Here is a 22764-nt window from a genome sequence, read left to right as displayed (position 1 = left end):
GTGTCCACACATCAAAACATATTCGTATTGTTTTCCTGCTGCCATTCCCTGTTGTTGTATGAAGAATTACTTGGGAAAAACATACAACTTGTCTCTGATTTATTTATTTTTAAACAAAGTGAACGTATTCTTCTGCTCTTTACAAAGTTGCTGCTCATTGGGTGTTTGATGTACTTACAAAATGCATTTGTTGCTTTTACCACCACTCACCACAGGTGTCGCCAAATCAACCAATGAGATCATTGCAACATAAACGTTATTAGTAACAACCATGACCAGTCAAAATGTCTACTGTGAAAATGGCCTGTGTTGTGTTTCCAGGTGTGACTGTGCACATTAACCCTGAATATCACTTTTCACATCTCCACATTAGCATGTTAAAAAATGCTCAGGTCTTCTGAGAGCTGTAATTCCACATATACCCTTGTGTGTTATTGAAACTCCTCCAAACAATCGTGCGTCTACTTTGATTTTCCGCTCTCACAAGTCTGAAATACCATTTCCGTGGTTTCCCCACTCGATACCCGGAGTCACTTCAAATATCCGCACAACTTTTTCCTCCATCTTTCTTTCTTTTTTTTTTGTTCTGCTCCCCTCTCTTACCATGGTATTGTTCGACCTTGAGTGAGATGCTGTCAGGCGCTTTTTAGAACATAAGCGTTGCAGTTTCCCATAATCCACTGGGAGCGCTGAGGTGAGAGCTGTGGCCCAGTAGCACTCTGAGTGGCTGGCAGCGGATCAAAAGCAAACGAGGTTCCTGAGCTCATTCCAATTATAACAGCACACACTATCAACTACAAATACAAACAGCACGTAAGTGATAGCGCTGGTGGCCTGGAGGACTGCTGCCAGAGAGCAGGCAGCATGCTAATCAGGATACCTCTTGCCATGGGCTATTTAGGGAATAGCCTCTCATCCCACCAATTCCCCATGCCTCAGCCAGGGAAACGGAAAAAGAAAAAGGGGAGTGAATTCCCCGAGTGCACAATCCAAGGACAAAATATTAGAAAATGGATCTTTATCTTTGCTCTTGGCCAATATCCATATTAATTGCAACAAAAAAAAAACCGAATGCATACGAACTGAATAAAATATAAAGAGATTTGTCAAACACAAACGGCTTCAAATTATGACCATCAAATAATTACCCATTCATATGCTGCTATTCAGTCGCTGAACGAAATTGAAATAAGAAGAATTGAATTTACGCTTTTGTTGACTTGAAAAGTTGGCGTCACACACTCTCCACTAATGTTTAACCTTTGCAAAAAAACTAAACAACTTCACACTGTTTGTTGCAATTAGTCTGATCGTTCATAACAGCATCTTCCCCAAGCAGTCTGCCATTGTAGTCAGCCAATCCGGGGGAGTGATTTATATCCGGTCAACCGTCGTGCATTCGGGGTGAAAAAAGGAAGTGAGATGTTTGGAGCGGTTCTGCGGTGACGTGTGCGCTCCCCCCCCCCCCCCCCCACTCGCACCGACAACCCCTCGGAGCTTGGCGACTCTCCAGAGCCATGCAGGGGCAGCGGAGTACAGCGGGAGCCAGAGTGAGAAGCACACATTGTGCTCGGCGGGACCCCACCAGCCCCGGCCCGAAGGCACAACTCTCAAGGACATGGAGAACTGGGGCAGAGAACTTCCAAGCTTCCCACTGTCAGGGCAGGCCGAGGAAAAAAAAATACAAAAAGAGGGAACGTTTCCAAAGTGTCCCTTGTCTGTGTGAACGTACAATGTGGTAAAGAGAGGACATACGTGGATTCTCCTCATCATATAAGAGCTCTTCTGCAATCCAGAACATAGATGTGGTTTAGATTCACACGTTCTCCTGCCAAAGGAAGGAGTGAAGGAGTGAAGGGGTGACGCAGCATACATCTGGGAGACGTGGTTAAAACGAAGGAATGACAACAAGCCGGTCTTTACTAATACCGTGTTTGTACACGTAGATGTGGTCATGCTTGTGCTTCTATCTGTGTGTATCCAGACTCTGATCTCTTTGTCAAATATAATTACTGATTACACCCATTTGAATCAGTGGCTCACACAGCCTCCTGGTGCGGTTCAGCTTTTTTCTCAAATAAACAAATAAATGTGTAATCTCCAAATGAGAAAAGGCATTTTACCGCTGCGCTGAAGAGTTGTGGTACATGATATTTCAAATGAGAGGATAAACCAATGAGTATTTATTGTTTTCAGGGTGATTCAGTGAGAGTCTGCGTGGAAGTTAGACTAGTTCCTCCGGATAAATCTGTGAAACACGATGGAAAATTCTGTTTTTTGACATAGAAGTGCACAAAAGAGGCAAAGAGGCTGCCTCTCTGACACGACTGGAACAAGCAGCCCTTTCCCTCATTGTCCTTCCAGTCAGGAGCTCAGGTTTACTGCGGGTCAGCCCCCTCTCTCCCTACATCAGGGGGAAGGAACCACACTGATCCGAGATGGAGTACCCCCGACCAAACCTGACCACATCGACCCATGCCACCATCCTGGGCCTCTAATGGAAGTCCTGGGCATCCAGACGCCTCCCCCGCTCCGACATAGGCGTCAAGTAGCGCTCTACTCATCATTGGAAGCAGCAGGCCGCGCAGCCCTCCTTTTCTCTCCCTGGGACTGGCTTTTTGGGAACATTGCAGGCAGATGTGTCCAGATGAGCACGTTCTAATTTGCGGGCCCAGGTTAATGCTCTGCCAGTGGCCCCGGAGGATCAATAGCTTTATTTCCCTAAAACACCGGCATGGTGAGAACCAGCTCACGGGGTGCTTTTAATACTGCCACGGCTCCAGCGATGACTGGGCTGTATTGATTGTGCCCATGTGGAACTACGTGCGCCTTCTGGGGAAGGATCTATTTGTGTCACCCTGGGCTGGGATGGGGGCTCCGCTGGAGGAGCCGAGAGCTCAGCCAATGGAGGATGCCAAAAACATCAAAACAGCCATGTTTACAGATTACCCAAAGGGAAAGCAAATTACAGCAATTATGCAGGCTGTGGGAATACTGATATCAGCATACCTGCTATTCCACCCAGAGACTACTTTTATGAGGCTAGAGCACATACAAAACAGCACACTCAATTTGATTTGATGGCTAAACCCTCAACAAACGATGGGATTTAAACAAAGCACCGAGCGTCGGGCGCATGCAAAACAATGTCTTTCCAGGGGATCGCCCTGTTTGTGGATTTCACTTGCAAAAGTAGTTGTTTTGAAACTAGGTGTAATGGCTTTTACAAAGATCTGGGAGGTGAGCATGCGGTGATGAACACGTCATGTTGCTCATCGTCTCCGCCGTCGCATTGGCTTTTATATTTTCTTACCAAACAATGGCAATTAATCATTCTTTGTAAACACCGCAAATTGCTTTACGGAAATCTCATTTACCCCCATAGCATTTATCTCATACATCAGCACAGAGACAACATACAGAGTCTTATCCAAATCACAGGCCTTTGTTTGCAGCTGTCGTGACATATTCATGACTGGGGCCATAATAGTCAGATTCCTGTTATATCCCCCGGGGAGAGCAGAGAGAATGGTGTCACATCCAATTACTGCAGCGCACTGTGGAGGTAAATCAAAACTCATGCCATGAACTCTGGAATCTGCGTTCGTGCACACACACACACACACACACACACTCACACATACATACACACACACACACACACACGCACACACAAATACTACATGCTGCATTGGTAAAGCGAGACAATAGAAATATCAACATTGATAGAATATTGAAAAAACACATTCTCCTGGTAACTCTGGAGTCATGTATGGATTACACAGGGAAATGGGATTGGCTGGAGGCCGTTGGCTGGCGTCTCCTCAAAACATAAATTGACATACAGAAGATCTAGGAGCGAGCGAGGCACACAGCACTTACTCACGATATTTTATACAAGTATGGATTTGTTCACCGGCCGGCGTGCAGATATTGAAATTGCAGATGAGGTGTGATGATGGTGCCCCTTTTTTTATTGGAGGAGAAACAATCAGGTCACCAGGTTCAGAGACTCCTGCTCCCAAGCACCAATAAGATGATTTTCTGCACGGTGAAATTAATGCCTTTGTCTCCTGCTCCACAGTCGTCTCTGGAAGGGCCTGGTGGTTTGGTGGTTGGAGGGTATCTCGGCAGTGCATAGCCCCGTTTCACCCTGGAGCGGTGCAAAGCTCCTGCCCAATAAAGCAGGCTGCATCCCCAGGGCCCCTCCCTCAAGCCTCCAGTCAGCGCTTGTTTTTGCACCATTTATTTAGTGTGACACATCTCCAATTAAACTGTGGAGGCTGCTGCATTCCCCCCATAACTACCTCTTATACCTCCCCATAGACTTTCTGTCACACCGAGAGTGTGGGTATGAGAGAGTGAAAGGGAGAGTTAGTGAGAGAGGGAGATAGAGCAAGTGAGAGAGAGGGAGAGAGAGAGAGCGAGAGAGAGAGAGAGAGAGAGAGAGAAAGAGAAAGAGAGAGAGAGAGAGAGGGAGAGAGAGAGATCACATCTTGCCTGCCAGCTATGATCACAATGTCATTTCCCCCTCCGTGCTTAGGAGCCTCCTGTGAAAGGTGCCCTGAATTATAATTATCAAAATATTGAAAAAAGATGATGATCCTCTTAAATGATGCTGCCACTTCTCCACTTCTCCACACTCTCCTCGAAGCTGCCTTGATCGCTCATTTAGAGCCACACAGCCGGAGACAGCTTGTTTCTGTAGGTCTGCACTTTGTGATGTTGACCTACTCCAATGAATCCTTCTCAACTAACACGAGATGTATTCACACTCGACCAGGATTCCTCCTTCGGCCTTCACTCCCAGATCTGTGCTCACCACTTTAAATTCAGCGTTTTAACGGAGATCTTACAGAGGAGGTGAGTCTCCCTGCCACCTCCTTCATCCTCCCCCCACGGCCCCAGACACAGTCACAGGAGGAGTGACTTTGTCCGACCCCAATACCGTCTGCGAGAGCACAGCTGAGGGCAGCAGCTGCCAGGGAGGACTGGTGGGGGAGCGCCCAAAACGCCGGCTCTGCCAAGCGGAGGGGCCGGGGGGAGCCCCAGTGGCAGCTGGGAAGGGTGGGGCGGCCAGCTGTGGAGCAGCAGGATGGTTGGGGTGACTTGGAGATGCCACTAAACCTGAGCGGTATCACACACAATGCACACAAACACATTTTTATACATAGGTGCACTCGTAAAGCATTCACACTGCCCATCTTTCCTTTAAGGACTTGTGCTGCACTCACACACACACAAACACTCTTATCACTGGCACAGAGGCAGCCCCAGCAGTCTGTGGCCCTCTTAACACCAGCACCGCTCGCCCATCACATGCTTCGGCCACACATCTGGCGTGCCATCTGTATCACTCCCCCCAATGTGACAGGTAGTCCCTCTCCCTCTCTGGGGGGAGCAGAGAGGGAGAGAGAGAGACGCGGAGGGTAATTTGGGGTGTAGATGTGCTCTGGACCTCTCCGGATGCATCTGGACAAAGCAGAACCGCCGCTGAGCCGGGCGGGGTCATTACCAGCCGGACACTGGCCACCAGATCGCAGATGAAGACAAAACAATTATATCATACGGTCACATCCTGACAGCAGCGACAGTGCACATCAGGTTTGTGCCGTATGATTTTCTTCTGCATCTCGATTGAAAGGTCAATCACTAAAAATAAACACAAGTCAAAATATATTAAAGATTCTTCCAATTTATTTGAATGTACAGTTATACATTGCCATGACACACACGTGACCACCACTTGGATGAATGACGGAGATCGGAAAATATTAAAACAGCCATATATAAACAATACGCAGAGGAGGTGGGGTTCCTCTTCTTTCTGCCGATGTACATATTGGGCTCGATAAAGTATGCACCGTAAAACAAGATATCAAGCCAGTGATATAAAACTGCACCAGTCTGTACTGTGAAATTAGGGAATCCATTTCAGAACATTTTCACATCTTATGTTACATATTTGACAGTAACAAACTTTATTATTCACACACAGACAACACTATTCGAATGACATCAACTTAGACATTTATTTTAAAAAAGGGGGGGGGGGGGGGGGGGTCCAGCATCGTTAAAACTAACAATTATCTACTTGTCGGAAATATTTATTAAACCGATTTGCAGTCAATGGTGAAGACTGAGGTGCTTGTATAAGGGCTCCAGAGAATTATTTTACATTGACATCTGCTACATATCACCTGTTTGAGCACATATATGAGGAGCATTGGACAATATTGCGTCTTTTGGAGATTTGTTTGGAAAATGTATTAATGATCCAAATTTCATTTATATCAAAAGACAAACAAGAAAAACAAACAATAGAGCAACTGTCATGTTTTCAACATTTCTTTATACCAGGTACACTGTTGGAGTTTGGCCTCTTTTTTTTTTTACAGATTCTCTTTTACAGTGACCATGTCATTTATTTAGCAGATCAAATTCAACATAAAAAAGAAATAAAAGACAAACAAACAATGTGCTGGATGGGATCAACATTTTAAAGATCATAAAAAACACTGACACATACATTTGATGAAATAAACAACACAGCTTTAGTACTAGTTTCTGATGTCTTATACAAAGTTAGCTTGGTCTAAAAAGCATAAAATATATTTTTTACATCATCACATACATCAAGACATGTACCATGGCCTAGCGGGAAGTTTGTCTGGTGCATTATTTTGTATGTTAAGCAACCACACGTTTCTCTACTGCTGGCATTATTGCTTCTTATGAACGCGGAGCTGAACCGTAGAGAAACAATGCACCACAGTAGATTGAAACTGTACATTTAAATCTCTGTTATCCCAAGAAAATGAATTTTGTTAGCTCGTTTCACAATCTGCAATGCTGAAGGATAAGGCAGTTCCATTTTTTTTTAAGGCATTGCTGCTTTGTGACATACTGGAACAGAGGGAGAGTCACAGACTTTGACACTGATCAAGTCCATGTACGTGACCAACATAATACATTTTACAGGCAAGGATGACAGCCTAAAAAGAGGGGGGGCAAACGTATCTTGTGTTTTCGAGTGTTGCGTGTTCGTGTCTGAGAGAATCTCAGGGAGCTGCAACCATCTTTAAAGTCTGCTGAGCGATCGACCGGAGGTCAAAGCTCAGACAGAGATTAGAGCAGAGCTGTGGGGGTTGCTGTGACCTTCTCTCAATGCTGGTAATTTCCGTACTGGCCCTGCGGAGAGAAATGTGACAGACACATGTTACTCAAAATAAAAGCACAAAGTAAACACTTCTAGTCTCAAATCTCAATGGGGTGCAAAAAAATATACTGCAAACCATGATTTATGGTGCATTTGCTGGTTTTGACCAGCAGGTGGCAGTATGGCCTCAACTTGTGTGCTCTATATTGTAACTTGTTACCTCAGGTTTCAGCTGCAGTTTGGCAGAGGACCACTTTCCTCAGTAAATAGAGGATACTAACTTCAAGTGAGACAGGTTCATGTAGTATTGAATGCAATTCTAAACAGGGGTCGAAGTATGTGTTTGGAATTAATGGTAAATACATAGGGAACAAATTTGGAGACAAACTTTGACATTTTCATATACATAACATCATAATGTGAATATCAATCATTTGAAAGTTTTATAAAAAGGAAAAATTCATTAAAACCAGTGTTGTAAAGAGACACAGTCAAAGCAGCTAAGCTTTGGCCGTCTCACTGCAGATAATAAAGCATGCTGTGTTTCTGGACCTCATGACTTACAATTCGACCCCTGGTTAATAACAAACCAAAAACTTCGAGGAAAAAATAGAGATAGAAAAGAAAAAACTTCGAGAAAAAAAAAGAGAAAGATGGAAGAAGGATAGAGACAAAATAGACAGAGGAAACATAACAAATGAAAAATTAGGCTAGGTGGTCAAACGTCTAGATTGGACATTGAGGTCTTCACAGCAACCATTACCTTTGCTTCTTATAGAGCTAGTCAGGGGTTCAAATCCCCGGGTCTTTATTTCCTCATGTGCCCCTGAATATTCAAAGATAAAGATATCAAAGAGTAGCTGTGGTCCCCACACGAGACCACAGGAAATACAGGGCAACAAATAGGTCTCCTCTTAAACACTAGAGCAGACTGCATCACGTTTAAGGAAGAATCCTCTTACAGCCCTCATATTTCACTGGTATGGCATACCACATTAGCCAGGATATGACTCAGGTTAACAAGTGACACATACACCCTCTAGTAACACATACACTCTTGACGGGAAGAACACAAATTACCCCCCAATTTGATGACAGCATGCACAACATACTACCTTTTAATGTTTACCTTCTAACTCCACTCAGGTTGATGTCTCACTGAGAATAACACAACATATACAACTTATTCTAGCAATAAACATCATGAAAGGGACAAACTAAGACCGATGTGTAGACGAGTCTCTGTGACTGTCCAGTATTGTGGGTGTACTCACTTGGTCATAACCGTAAGGGCGCTGCTGCTGGCCCTGGGGGGGTCCAGGTTGAGGAGGGCGATAGGCCCCATACTGCTGCCCCTGCCCCTGAGGATAGTTGGGATACTGCCCGGGGGCACTTTGGGAGGGACCTGCGACGAAAAGAGAGAACTCAGTGTAAAGTTATGAATGTGTATAGCTTTGAGTAAACTTAGACACAGTCAATAATAACTAAACAAAGATACTTCTAACTCGTCCTCACGTGCACTCGAGTTCTGTTCACACTGGGAATTTTCTTAAAAATGCAGGAACGGTTTATCTAAAAATTTGATAATTTAATACCTAAAAAGCTTCCTTTAGACTTTAGAGCCACTGAAAAGATCAATTCCAGTTGGAGCTGTATTTTTTCTGCCAGAACCTGTTTCAGAGCAAACTGACCTGACCCTGGCAGGCCTTCTGTGTAATCCTGAACCCGACCCAAACCCAATATTTGTGTCACCCAGTCCCTGATATGCATGGTTATTGCTTGTTTCATGACAGACATGTGCAGGGACAAATAGATATCATTTCGTAATATTTGGCTGAACCTGTGCTGGACCGATGGGTTACGATAGGTGCGGGTCAGGTATCCACACTATAGTTTGAATCAAGTCATAAAACTATTTTTCACTTGAGCAGAAGGAGTATTCTGATGTACATCAGAATACTATTATCAAAGTTTCGCCCATTAATCATGTCCATTTAGTCTTGGAACTATGGTGAATCCCTGTTATCACTAATCGGCTAAAATAAGAATAGCTGATATTTGGTAGATATGTCTGACCCATTAGTTTAAGGTGCCTCTTAACAACGCTGACTCAGTAATGAATGAGTGAGTCAGGTTGAAGTCAGGCGGCGGTTCTGTAATGCGAGGAAACATCAAGGAGATCCTGTTGGTTTTCATTAGATGAGCAGGCTTCATTAAAAAAGAAAAAAATCTTTTCATCAGCCTCCATAAACTGTAGTTATCTCTGCCTACACTGTTAAAAAGTGGGCAAAGCCTGATAGGGGCTGGAGTCAAATGAGGCCCACACTGCATTGTTATGTGCCCATAATAACTTACACTGTGGAGGATGAGCTTGTGTGGACCTGCAGGAGAAGGCATTTGTGTTTGCCAGATGAAACTCACCTCACAGCCACTACCTCTCTACTACCTCATTACTGACATGAGCTCTGGTTCAGACAGTGGGAGAGCGATGGAAAGTTCCAGTTGAAAAAAGGATGAGGGGAATAGAAAAAGCCTTGAGAGCTGCGAGTATTGCACACAAACTGCAGACTTTCTAACCTTAATTAATTGTGATTTACTCTCAACGACGAGATCAGGAGTGGACAACTTCACTCAAAATATTTTTTTACTCATTTAGATGTAGAAAAAAAACGATGCTTATAGATCATTCCCAGGTGAGAGCTGCACACAAAAAAAAACTTAATTCAGTTCAGGTACTTTGCAACATGTGCATACAACTAATAATTGATAAATAAAGGTCTATGGACGCCACTGCAGGCATAGAATTAACAGGAGAAAAGTTGGAGGTATATATAATCAATATTAGCTCAACGGCAGCAGCAGACAAGGCCCTGCGTTGCTAGGCAACACAGTAGTTAGTGGCGCTCTCCTTAGTACAGCGAGATAACTGTCAAATATTTGTTGCAGAAATCTGTCTGAAAGTTTCTCTGCGTCTTGTACACTTTTATAATTTTCAAATATTGTTAAATGTAACCAGTCTTATCAGCCTCTGAAAAACGTGCTGTCGCAATTTGAAATATTAAAAACAGCAGAAACTGGCGTTCGAGTCGGAAACTTGCTCCTGTCACCGTGTGGTGTATCAAAACAGCAGCAGATGAGTCTACTGCAGCTGAATTGGCTCTTTTAAGCAAATAAAAATGTACCGTTACAATAACAAAGTAAATTTTCCATTCTTAACCTAACTTCAGACTAAACTTGTTTAATTCCAATCCTGCAAAACGTTTGCCGGCAGGTGAAACACACTTTGCCCAGTTTCTGTGCCCATCCGCCAGAGATCCTTCCCCACTACCTCAGAACAGTGTCTAATATCAAACTGAATCAACAAGAGAGAAAAGAACACCTTAATGATTTTTTTGACATGCATTTGGCAGTTACATTTACACGTGGCAGCAGCCACCAACTCACTGAGGAGTAATTATTGTTCACCGGTTAAAAAGATGATCCAGGAGAGCACATGATGTCTGCTACAGGACTAATATGAGGCCCAGTTTGATTTGGTAACTCACCGTAAGCCTGCTGCTGTGGTGGGTAGCCCTGCTGACCTGGGTACTGCTGCTGAGGAGGGTAGCCCTGCTGCTGAGGAGGGCCTTGCTGATATGCTTCCTGTTGTTGGCCATACTGGGCATTACCTTCAGGGGGCGACAGGGGCATCGTGAGCAACATGTTAACAGCACAACAGCAAATCCCACAGGTAGATTCTTAATGAGTTTTTTTCCAGGGGCAGGTAATGTCTCCAATATACTCAAATGTATTGTGGCTTGTTCTAATGGAAAGAAGTAAATAAACGGCTAAAGCGCAAACAACAAATACAAATTGTGACAGATTTATTTAAAGCTGCAGGCATTAGACTCGCTTTGGTGTTTTGCTCCTGTCACCGTCTCCTATGGCTCTCTCCCACTCAAAGAAAGAAAAAAAAAAAATCACTTTCATACATCTCACACACACCCGCCCAGCCATTTTGACCACTCTCCAGGGCAAATGTGTGTGACGCATGTAGGTGAGACGAGTGCGTTTGTACCTGCAGGGAACAGGGAAAGAGCCTCGAGAGTGAAAGGAGTGAAACGCCAAACCAAGTTTATACATGCTGAGTACTGGATCCATACGTTAAGCACTGCATGTGTATCTGCAAAACTATTGCAACAAGAGGAAGCAGTACCTCAAACTTTTCCACAAAAATGGTTGAATTTTCTTTATTTCACATAAAAGGACACATTGGTGTTTAAAAACGTCAAAAGGGAAATAGTGTGGTAAGTAAAGGAAAAAAACAAACATAAGGTAAATGTTAATTGGACAAAGAAAGTGGTTTAATAGGAATCTTAATTTCACACCAAGAAGGAAAATTGGCTGAATGTCAACCATTAGAGAAAAATGCAGCGGTAGCATATTTCTGGGAGAAAAGTTTGGGAAATTTGTTAGTCAGTAGCGCTAATCTTCTGCAAATCATATGAATTACTAATTTTAGTGTGTGAATAAAATCTGTATTAACAAGTAATGGCAGTCAGCTGCATGTAGTTACTGAACTCTCTAATTACCTACTACTCCAAACAACTAGTAGTAAAGGCATCACATGTGGCGATCTGAAAGGTGAGCATCTTAATCTCAATCGTCTTTGGTGCAGTTTGACGATGAAGACCCACGCGCCTCCCTGACTTTTCTCAGGTAAAGCCACAGGTAGAGCACCAGCCACGACTGGGGGATGTCATTACAAGACAGGGTGCTACCTTGACGTCGGACTGCAGAATCACCTTTTGGACGAGGGTGCATTCTTGCACGAGGATGTTAATTCAAAATTAGCTAACACATTTTGGTCTTGTTAGAGCCAAGGGTCACTTTGATTCCCCCAGAAAATAATGAAGAAACTGAGGCTTTGCATCCGTCGCAGTCTCTTTACATCGTTGTGTATTAACACAACTCCTGGGTTCATTTTCCTTTTTTGTTGTTGGTTTTCTCCAAGTGACCGGAGGGTTCTCCTACCTTCTGAGGCTCCCTGTCCTGCGTGACTGTACTGGTCCCCATAGTAGTCTTCCTGCCCTGGGTACTGCTGAGGGGGTCCTACATACACATACACAACATACACACAAGTAGATTCAAGGTGTTGTTGGATGGGTTGTGTGGGGGGAGGAGCAGAGAGGATGGATTCCTTGCTGCTAGTTTTCGCTAGAAAGCTGTCCTTTGGTCACTCGACTACTTTTTTTTTTTGATTGGAGGCTTTAGATTACATCTTTAGTCATCAAGATGTCTGTGGGCTACAGCAGTGGAAATAAAGGAAATTGAGAGGAACAATAGTAAGAAATGCAGAGGGGAGGGTTAGGGAGAAGGAAAAACCAACACTCACAACTTGCACACATGACAGACACACGCTGAGGGGTATACCTTGCTGAGGAGGTCTGTAGGGTGGCATTGGCCTCTGCCCCATGACATGGTTTCCCTGGTTGACTTGACCCATCATGCCCATAGGGTTCTGTTGTCCTTGGTAGTGCTGTCCGCCACCACCAGGAGGCATGTTATACTGCTGGGATGGGGGCTGCTGGTGCATCATGGGGCCTGAAGTATACCCAAAAATAGATTAATATCACACTGTACAATAGACGGGTAATTTTCATTAATAAAAACTGTAAAGGAAAATCTGTTTAAAACCTTTTTTTTTCACAATTAAAAGTGACTCAAAGTGAAAAGAAAAGTAACTTGAAAGTATAACAAGACATTATATTTTTCATCAACACAGAAACAATAATGTTTAAGACAAAGGACATATTTCAATGCAAAGTCTTATTAAACAATGTGCAGGCAACTGCGAGAGTAAATGCTGAATCTCCTGATGATTTAAAACCCTGCAGAAATGCATGTTTGTCAGTACTGCTACCTGATAAGAAACTGATTTATGGATTAATTGATCCACAATTCACTAAAATAAGACAAGGAACAACAAAATAAACTTAAAAACTTGCAGGCGACACACTAACATTCCTAAAAAGGTAAGCTAATATGTAATCATGAATATCACGTGTTGTAGATGTGGAGGCACTATTAGCATAACTTTTATTCTGCTATCTTTAGGGCGAGCAGTCAAACGGTCCATCCTAAATGGCCTCCTAGCTGTTTGCTAAACAAAGATCACAGTATTGATGCAATAGTATAAAATCTCTGAGTTTAACTGAACAGCTGAGTGAATCAACAACTGGATTCACTACGTTAGCAGGAACAACTGTACTGGATTAGAGAGAGATGCTGTGTTCAAACAAACACAGTTTGGAAATGCTTACTGGATTTACTGGGGGGGTCAGTCTGTATTACTACAGAGAAACAAAAGAGACACTGTAACCATGGTAACTGTACACAAAGATAGCGAAAGCTATAGTCCTAAGATAGAATGACTAAACTTTGATTAAAACTAATACACATTTTCATCAGAAAGCAAACTAAATCAAAACCGATTGCTAAAATGTATATTATTTAACACTACAACACTGAATACACATACTGTATAAACAGTATATGTTTTTTTCAAATGCAGGTGATGATGTGCAGCTACGCCAGTAAGACAGATAAGGTATTGGAAGTCATTAAAACCGAGAGCAATCTAATAACGGAGCCATATTACCTTGATTGGGCTGCATGTTCATGTTTGGCCGTGGACCATAGTTTGCCATGGGTTGGCCCTGGGTCATGTTCATTTGGCTCTGAGCTGGTATGCCCTGAGAAGAGGGGACGGCGTGATTGTAACCACCCATCGAGCCATGACCGCTGGGGGGCATATTCATAGAGCCACTGGGCATGTTTGGGGGCTGGTTAGGACCTGGACCTTGCATGGGCATGTGATTAGGCCCTGGAAAACAACAACAGAGATGTTTCATGAAAATACAGGTAGATATTAATTACACATAGGACTGGGTGATACGATAGTGATAATTATCACGATATAACGTTCCCTCGATGGAAATATAAGACATGGTCAATATAACGTCTATAGAACTCATTCCATCCATGTTGTGAGACAACACAAACAATAATAATGATCGGTGCACCGAACCAATCATGTCGCTGGAATAGAGTTACTGCCAGGTCAGGTTAGGTTGATGCACACAGCAGCGTAGGAGGAGCACCCGACAGCAGCACACATGCTAATGTCTGGGTTCCTGCATAGAAGTGGACGACTCTGTATCGATGCAGTGACTGAACATATTCAGATCATGTTTTCCACTTCGTTCATAGTTTCAGCGGGTTTTCTACCCCTGAATAATTATAACCATCACTGCTTCAGGATCAGACAGACGCACATTAAAAAGGTCAGGTCGTCCTGTTTCAGAGTCTTAGTCGGAGTCTGCTTCCTCCTCAAAATTATGAACACATTCATGAGTAATGCAACTGAGTGCAGCGGCGCTGATTGGATATATATCGCGATATAAAAACGATATAGACTGATTAGGTAAAACAATTTCATGAAGCCCTAAATACATATAATTATAAAGATGTTGTGGTAATTGCAGCACTGTGGACCAGTTTGGGTTTCCATAAAAAAAGGTGATCTATCCACAAAAACAACAATGTTTAGTTGTCAAAGTTTTTATGATATAGCGCCATATAACACTCCAACTTGGCAGAGTGTACGGGTAATACTAAGACAATAAGATATCAAGCCTTGATTACGTTTCTTTGACATTTTGGCTACAAGTCTGTTGTGAGGTTAAACCTTAAACATAGAATGGCATAGTGTGGTACATCTGAAGGAAAAGTAAATGCCATTAGAAAAACAACATGAAGTGGAAATTATTAAAGGCTACATTTGCTAACAAAACTTAAAACACAGCAAACAATAAAATAAACAATGTTACTAAAGCAGAGAGCATAGTCAAATGGAGAACAAGTCTAAGACCACCAGAACTGGCAAATGGGTGACATCATCCTTCAGCAAAGCAGCCTCCCTCACATTTCTGTGGTGTTGCTAGGCAACCCAAGTGAGACAGGCACTGAGGGAGAAGAAGGGGAGAGAAAAGAAAGAAAGAGGAGGGAGGGAAGTTTGTGTGTGTGTCTGTGTGGGGGGGTTTCTTACCAGGCATCTGTCCATTCATCTGGCCCTGCATGTGTGGGGCTGGAGGGCCACCGCTGACCATACCCTCAGAGGGCATTGTGTGACCGTGAGGAGGCTGAGAGGGAGGTCCACTTTGGTTCATCCCACCAGGGCCCATGGGCATGTTTTGAGTGGGTGGCTGAAAGTGCAATACACAGACACAAAAACACACATCAGCCAGCTATAAACACCTCTTAGCATGTCACTCAGAGGAGAACTTGCGGAAAAAAAGGCAGATAAAAGCCAAAGTCTCTCTACAAAACTATTTAATTCAGCACAGTGGTAATGTTGCCTAATCAACAAGGAGAACAACCATTAAGAAAGATTCAGCATGTGTAAATGAGGGCTACAGAAAGACATGGGGTACAATGAATACTCACATACTTAGAATAAAGTATACTCATTTAAGTCATTAATAACTACAAATGTTTTTTTTAATGAATGCATTTAAGGGTCAAGGAACACACATATTCAAAAAGCTCAGAAACTCCAATCTGGGCTGTTGCAGGTCAATGTGAAGTGGTGATACTTCCCATAGAGCTGTGGGGCTTCAAATAGACAAGGCTGAGACACTAAGACTTGTGGCCTTTAGTCTTGATCAGGCAACATTAAGTTTGGATTGACCATTTCCCTTAAAGCTATGACAAGAAAATCTTCATGTTTAAAACTAAAATTATCTTGTTATTTTATTATACACAGCATTTTATATTAAACCATTAATTGTAAAACTTGTTTGAAAATATACACCTAAAATAAAGCATGTAAGGCTGTTTAGTGGAGGGACCAAAATAAGAGTTTATTATTCAATGTAGTGCTCAACATCCTTATTTTTTAAATAATCCTGTATTAGTCCCACAATGGGGATATCTGCCATGTTACAGCAGCAATAGTCAAGATATACATCAGTAAGTAATAAGTAACATGCAATTAAGACTTAAGTGAGATGTGTTGTACATGATCTCAACCTGAACCACCCCATGGGGCAGAGAAGTCCCTCAGGTGTTCAACTTTACTCTTCACTCACTGGAAACAATCAGCATGGACCAATACTCACAGCAGGGAGGAGAGACTGCATGTTTTGATTGGAGTCTGCTATCGTGGCGAGGTACACTAGATTTCTGTGCAGCATCTGTTGATACCTGGAAGAGGTGGAGATGGAGAAGCATCAACATACACCTAGGACTTGTATCCATGTGAGCTTACAGCTATAGTGACGTGAGGGGGAAATCACTTACTGTGAACACTCTGCTGTTTTGCCTTTACTCTGGAAGTCCATTATACACTGGATCAGATGGTTGTTTTCGTCGAGTAGCTGGGACAGTAAAGGCAGAAGATTGATCACACGTCTGTGACATGAAGTCAAATTACCCACACTTAATAAATTAGCAGACAAATCCCTGTTGTTTGTAATGGTTATTCTGCTGTATGTTGGAAACAACGGGGGTGATGGAGAGGGGAAGAAGTGAGGGGGGGGGGGGCGTTTTTTGTTAAATATGAGTGTGCGTTTATGGCTAACAAAAGACGCGTCCTGCTAGCTTAGCTGTGGCCGGCTAACAAAACCGCAGGCCTCCGGTTCATTTTGAAGAGCATGTAACGGGTCGCTCCGGTGAACCGACCGGAGACGCAGTGTGTGCACGTGGCGGCCTGACTCCGGTGAGGTTCATATTCACCGCGCTTTGACCCCTGCAACGTTATAACCGCCCCCGAGCTGTTAACAGGCGGACTTGGATTGGGCCACTGCTACGTGCGTTAGCTCCGCGGCTAGCGGCGTAGCGTAGCCTCCATTCTGCGACGCGCTAAAAAAAAAAAGAAAAAAAGAAAAGATGGATTACCTTTTGAATTCCCGCGGGTGTAATGTCGCCCTTTCCGCGCTGCCTGTGAGGTGCGAACGCCACCGACATGGTGATATCGTAAGAAAGCGACGTTACCTAGAGCATAAAAGTGTGAAGAAGCTAACACACTTAACAAACCTGGACAACTCGGACTGGGGAGAATGGGATGCGATTTCATAATGCAGCGGTCCAATTTGGGGGGGATACAGCCCATTGGAAAATGTAGTATAAGGGTATTATACATTGTTACGACACATGCATAAATGGGATTAATGCACAAATTATAACAATCCTAATATTGCTATGAATATTCGTAAGTATGATTTAAGGGTAATGGCTTTAACCAAATTTAATTGTAAGCCCCACCTTTTTCATAGAGTGGAACAGTCTAGCTCGCGTTCGAAATGCCACGGGAAATGGACCGCTCGACAAAAAAGGGGAAACAGAGATTTTAAACATTTGATATTTAGTTCTAAAAGTATATTAATATCATGCCATCAACTTCAAGGTAATATTAGTGTATATGGATATTCACTACTTAAGATTTTATGAATATAAAAGGCAAAATCTCACTTAATAAACCAGGGGGAAAACTAAACCAGGGTTTAAATATTAATTGGAAAGCTTTTTTTGTATTTTACTTTTGATTCTTCACAACAATATTTATCTTGTAGAGCACTGACGCAATGTAAGATATAACAACCCGCAAATATTGAACAACTTTCGTCTGGTGTTTTGGTATCGCCCGAGTTCAGAGGTCCCGCGCATGCGCAGTTTCCGGCACACTGCTGCACACTGAGCGGCTTGTTGCTAACTAGCTGAATCACTTTTGTGTCAGTCTCCTTCTTCTCGTTTGATTGTACTTGTCTTGCGGTGCAATGGCGGCACGATACGACAGGGCTATCACTGTCTTCTCTCCCGACGGTCATCTCTTCCAAGTGGAGTACGCACAAGAAGCCGTGAAAAAGGGCTCCACTGCGGTAAGTCCTTAAAATTAAACTAATGCTAGCGTTAGCAAGCGGTTGTTAGCTAACCGGCCAAGCTAGCTCGTAGCAGGCACTCGTGTGTTAAGCTAGTTTCTTTATTTCTGACAATGTGTTACACTCGAGTGTTCCGATTTAAAATAGATAAACCTAACTGGAATATCAGTCTATTGCTTTCACGTGAAATGTTCTAAACATTTCGCAGCTTGTGGAAATAAAGAGCCAGTTGCCATTAGCGAGCATTTTGTCGCTGTGTCACTCTCACAACAGTTTCAGTTTCAATGTGATCATGTCATCCAACGCCAGAAACGATGTTACTGCTTAATTCGGTCTGCGAACTTGCTTGTTCCTGTGTTAACTGTTTAAAACACACTACACATTCTCAACAATACAAACATTTTAAAAGGTGACGGAATCTTGTTTCCAATATTGGCTTCTGTGTGGTGCTCCGTAGATGCTATGCGACATTACAGTCAATGATAGGTCTGTTATCATCACTAAAGTTGCAGCTAACTCGGATTCAAATAACCTCTGTAGTTGTAAGTATATCTCAGTAGGTTTTACAGGAAGAACAACATCAGATGTTGCATACACGTCCATTGACAGGTGTAGGTTTCTCTTCACAGCAGATTTAAGGTGTAAATATGTTGGTCCTACTATTCTCATACATCACTGATAAACTGAAAGGAATCACTAAGGTTCTAGTAATCATGTGACGACCGCCTAGAAACAATGTTTCAGTCTCTATAAAGTCAGTTGATTTGAAATTGTCAGTAATTGCTGTTCACTACTTTATGATCTCTGCCTGTAGGAGTAAACTTTACTGTGGTTAATCTTGATTCTTTGCTTTCTCTGCAGGTGGGAATTAGAGGTAAAGACATTGTTGTCCTCGGCGTTGAGAAGAAATCTGTGGCAAAGCTGCAGGAAGAAAGGACTGTCCGCAAGATATGCGCCCTGGATGAGCACGTCTGCATGGCCTTTGCAGGTACCTCGACACAATCCGTATTTAATAACTGAAGAATACTTTCACTATAGCTACTTGCAGACATGCACTGGACTCCGCAGTTCCTCTGTATGGTCTCCAGAGGAGGTACATGTGTGAATGCAAAAAATTAAGTGAGAAGTTCAAAAGTTTCTACAGACTTTATCTGCCTTGCCTCCTAGTATAAAGTCAGCAGAAATCCAGGAGTAGTCAATTTGTGAACACAGCAGTGAACACCGCTGTCTTACACTTAGAAGACACAGAAGAAGATGACAAAAGAGTTTGTGGTGATAAGAGCTGACGTGTGTCAGGCTGCTGTAAACATGTTATAAATATGATCCTGGCAGAAGAGTTAATACATCACATCCTGACGCACCCGGCTGCTCTGAATCCAGCCTGAATAATCGGAAGATTTGATGCTGTTGTGCAGAGAACCTCCCGCTGTGTTGTGCATGTGTGAAAGGCAAACTCTGGGTAAACTCTGTAGCCAATTTTGGGGATTTTACCCATAGGTCATGTCTGAGAACAGCTTATATAACATCACAAAGTAGACTGCACCTAGTATTTAGTTGTCACAGCTCAGTTTGATGTGACCGAGGAATCCAAAGACCAGTTGTCACTGTTGCCCTATTCAAGGACCTTTTTAGTCTTTCCTGTTGAATTTTCTTTGTATGCTCTATAGCTATTTATTCTCTTTCAATATTTTCAGGTCTGACAGCAGATGCCCGTATTGTGATAAACAGAGCTCGGGTTGAGTGCCAGAGCCACAGGCTAACTGTTGAGGACCCAGTCACAGTGGAATACATCACACGCTACATAGCCACACTGAAACAGGTATTTGGCTTTATTACCATCCATGTGTTGTTTACTGTTGATTTACCATAAGGCAGAGGTAGGACTCTGCTTTCATTCAGGGGAAACATTACTCTCTGCTTTTTAAGAATGACTTGTCACATGACTCTGTTTGTTGGTCATATTTGTAGCGCTACACTCAAAGCAATGGCCGCAGGCCATTTGGCATCTCTGCGTTAATTGTTGGCTTTGACGACGATGGAACTCCCCGGCTATATCAGACAGACCCATCCGGAACCTACCATGCCTGGAAGGTCAGTGAATTTGCTTTGTCATGTTACACCTTGACAATAGTCGGTATAAAACAGATTAATTATAGTTTTTTTTCTCTCTCGAAATATCAGGCAAATGCTATTGGTCGTAGCGCAAAAACTGTGAGGGAGTTCTTGGAGAAGAATTACACAGATGAAGCCATTGCTGGTGACAATGAGACGATCAAGTTGGCAATCAAAGCTTTGCTGGAGGTAAGGTCAAATTGAGTCTCTGCATTGTCATATTATCAACTACATATGCTGATACTGAATAATTACTAAGCTGTTTTACAGAAATGACAATATGCTGCAGATATTGTCACTTCAGATATAATAAAGTCTACAACAGCATGAATTAAGTATTTTTAATTTGTCAAAGCGACAGATCAGGTGTGAACCATAAAATTATCTTCAGTAATCGTTTACAAGGTGAAACTTTGTTGTGTTTAGCAAAACCTCCCCTTTATTTTGAGTTTTGATATGAAGCAAATCAAATAAATGCTGCTTTTGGATAACTATTTTGGCTTCTATGTGTATTATGACAGTCTGTAATACTTTGTACAATGTAATGCTAATTAATTGATTTCAAAATTAAATGAAGGGGCATTATTACTATAGATATTATAGTGGAAATACTCACAGAAGTCAATGACTGAATTTACTGTGTTCAATTGCACTTAATAAACTCAAAACTGTGTCTCTAGGTTGTCCAGTCAGGAGGAAAGAATATTGAACTTGCTATCATCAGACGGAATCAGCCACTGAAGGTAAGTTGTTGCAAATTGTATCTCTTTATTTTCTTTAATACCTTGTTTTGATCCTTATATTAATTAAATTCTCTGTTTGCAGATCTTGGAATCCAAGGAAATTGAGACCCTGGTGGCAGAGATTGAGAAGGAGAAGGAGGAAGAGGCAGAGAAGAAGAAGCAGAAAAAATCCACCTGAAGCAGTTAACTTAAGTTTTTCTTTGTTGCACTTGGATGACAATAGTATATTTGGGTTGCAAATATCTGTATGTTTTCAGAGGCTTTACTCTTATTGGTTTGTTATAAAGTGTTGAACCATAACTTGAGATCTCCACCAGTTGCAAAGAATCAGTAGTTCCTATACTTCCAGCAAGTGAGTTGACTGACGTGTAGATGCACATTCTCTGATCTCAAGTTAGGGTTTAGATCTTTAAACTACACTTAATGGAGGCTTTTATATCATTCACCAAACAGCTGGGATGGTGATGAACCGCAAATGTAGAAATAAACCATTTGTAACATTCAGAACCATAACAAAACTTAATTCTCAATAAAAGCCGACTTGTTTGTAGCTTGTTGTTTTTAGTTATTTATTAAAGTAGTTACAAGAGGGTGTCTACTCACAGGACTTGAGTAATAATTGTCATTACTGGAGGTGCACTGACCGGTTTCTTCAAAATGAGAGTAGAGGGACTTATTGATTATCCTACTGCAAAGCAAGTGCTGCGGTAAAGATAACTACAGTTTAAAACGCCACCAGCGGCAGTCTGGTGTGCGGCTATAAACGGCAATGTTTTTCATTTATCAGCATTCCATGGCACCGGCCTATAAATGGAGGAGAAAGGCAGCTCAGGTTGCTTTATAAAGCACTCACCTCTCCCTCAGTCATTTAAAACAAATTAGCAATGAGTGAGCGAAGTGTCTAATGGTGGCCCAATGAGACCCCTTTTTTTGCCTCTCCCTTTTTTTATTTCACCCTAAATTCGCTTATCAAGCAACCACTGCTCTGAATTCTCAACGACACAATTATGGCCGGCGGTGTGGTAGGGCTGCTTAATGGGATCCTGGCCTCAGACCCCAGTGGGAACTTTCAGTGACTTTAATCTGGAGCCCTTTGAAAAGTTGTGCCGTGCTGTGCTGAAGAGCCCCAGGGTTCCCTCTGACTCTCACCAAAGACATAATGGTGAATGGTAAAGTCCTTCATTTAGAGTCATCTCCCCAAGCCAGGATTTCCTGAGTGGGTGCCCTGGCTGCCTTGACTAGAGCAATTGCACTTTGTCTGCAATTTGTCTTGTTTGTGAGTCTTATATGTTGGTGTTTGGGCTGATGTCAGAGGATCAATTAAGCCTCTTAATATTATTTCCCATAGATGACGTCATAGAATCCTTGGAGGGCAGTACAAAGAAAAAAAGCGCGGTTTGCATGACTCACCATCAGCCCTTTCAACCATGAACTAATTGCCACCCACGTATTTCAGATCTGAATCTGACGAGATGAAAATGTTGTCACAGTCCCTTCGTATTTCCAGAGGTGTAAAACCCTCTGGATGACAAAGGTAACCTTTCTTAAAGTTTGGTCTAAGTGTTCCTGCAGCTACAGAGGTTATCTGATCCATCTTGTCAATATCGAGCAAGAGCAGCTTATTCTGCGTTGCCGCTAAGACTCCCGGGCTTCTGAACTACTTGTGGGAAGAGTTTTATTTTTTTTTCTTTTATTTATTTATTTCCTCTCTTTTTTTTTTGGCATTGTTGTTGCCCATAATCAGTGCTTCTGTGCCTCAGGACAAAGTCCATCTCTCTCATCACTGGCTGCTGCTCATCATTAATGCACAAAATAATGGCTTCACCAGAGG

The 22764-nt window shown here is 42.6% G+C and overlaps 3 protein-coding genes across 5 annotated transcripts in view; 1 reads left to right on the top strand and 2 right to left on the bottom strand.

The window, feature by feature from the left end:
* Window positions 1–5204, bottom strand: part of LOC128454531 (zinc finger protein 521) — a gene marked incomplete in the record, with an annotated part of 105504 nt that extends 100300 nt beyond the window's left edge. Inside the window, 2 exon segments of the mRNA XM_053437950.1 lie at window positions 4949–5127; window positions 5171–5204. Of these exon segments, the coding sequence (XP_053293925.1) occupies window positions 4949–5127; window positions 5171–5204 (213 nt within the window).
* Window positions 5205–5679: 475 nt separating this feature from the next.
* On the bottom strand, window positions 5680–17277 carry ss18 (SS18 subunit of BAF chromatin remodeling complex). 3 transcript variants are annotated; one of them, XM_053437707.1, is made up of 11 exons: window positions 17099–17277; window positions 16502–16578; window positions 16321–16405; window positions 15249–15405; window positions 13800–14024; window positions 12572–12742; window positions 12173–12250; window positions 10705–10827; window positions 8434–8564; window positions 7923–7985; window positions 7052–7191 (listed from the first exon to the last, which is right to left on the bottom strand). In XM_053437707.1, the coding sequence occupies exons 1-10, from the start codon at window positions 17165–17167 to the stop codon at window positions 7968–7970; spliced, it is 1134 nt and encodes a 377-aa protein (XP_053293682.1). In that variant the 5' UTR covers window positions 17168–17277; the 3' UTR covers window positions 7052–7191; window positions 7923–7967. The 3 variants fall into 3 exon arrangements, with proteins under 3 accessions (XP_053293680.1, XP_053293683.1, XP_053293682.1); XM_053437705.1 differs by lacking the exon at window positions 7923–7985 and having other exon boundaries at window positions 5680–7191; XM_053437708.1 differs by lacking the exons at window positions 7923–7985; window positions 12173–12250 and having other exon boundaries at window positions 5680–7191.
* Window positions 17278–17858: 581 nt separating this feature from the next.
* psma8 (proteasome 20S subunit alpha 8) lies at window positions 17859–21483 on the top strand. The gene is made up of 7 exons (XM_053437709.1): window positions 17859–18078; window positions 18940–19066; window positions 19773–19897; window positions 20047–20169; window positions 20260–20379; window positions 20871–20933; window positions 21016–21483. The coding sequence occupies exons 1-7, from the start codon at window positions 17977–17979 to the stop codon at window positions 21109–21111; spliced, it is 756 nt and encodes a 251-aa protein (XP_053293684.1). The 5' UTR covers window positions 17859–17976; the 3' UTR covers window positions 21112–21483.
* Window positions 21484–22764: the final 1281 nt, after the last annotated feature.

This window comes from Pleuronectes platessa, chromosome 13 (genome assembly GCF_947347685.1).
Source record: "Pleuronectes platessa chromosome 13, fPlePla1.1, whole genome shotgun sequence".
Classification (NCBI taxonomy): Eukaryota; Metazoa; Chordata; class Actinopteri; order Pleuronectiformes; family Pleuronectidae; genus Pleuronectes; species Pleuronectes platessa.
Note: the sequence above shows the minus strand (reverse complement) of the source record. Positions and strands in the feature narration are given on the sequence as shown.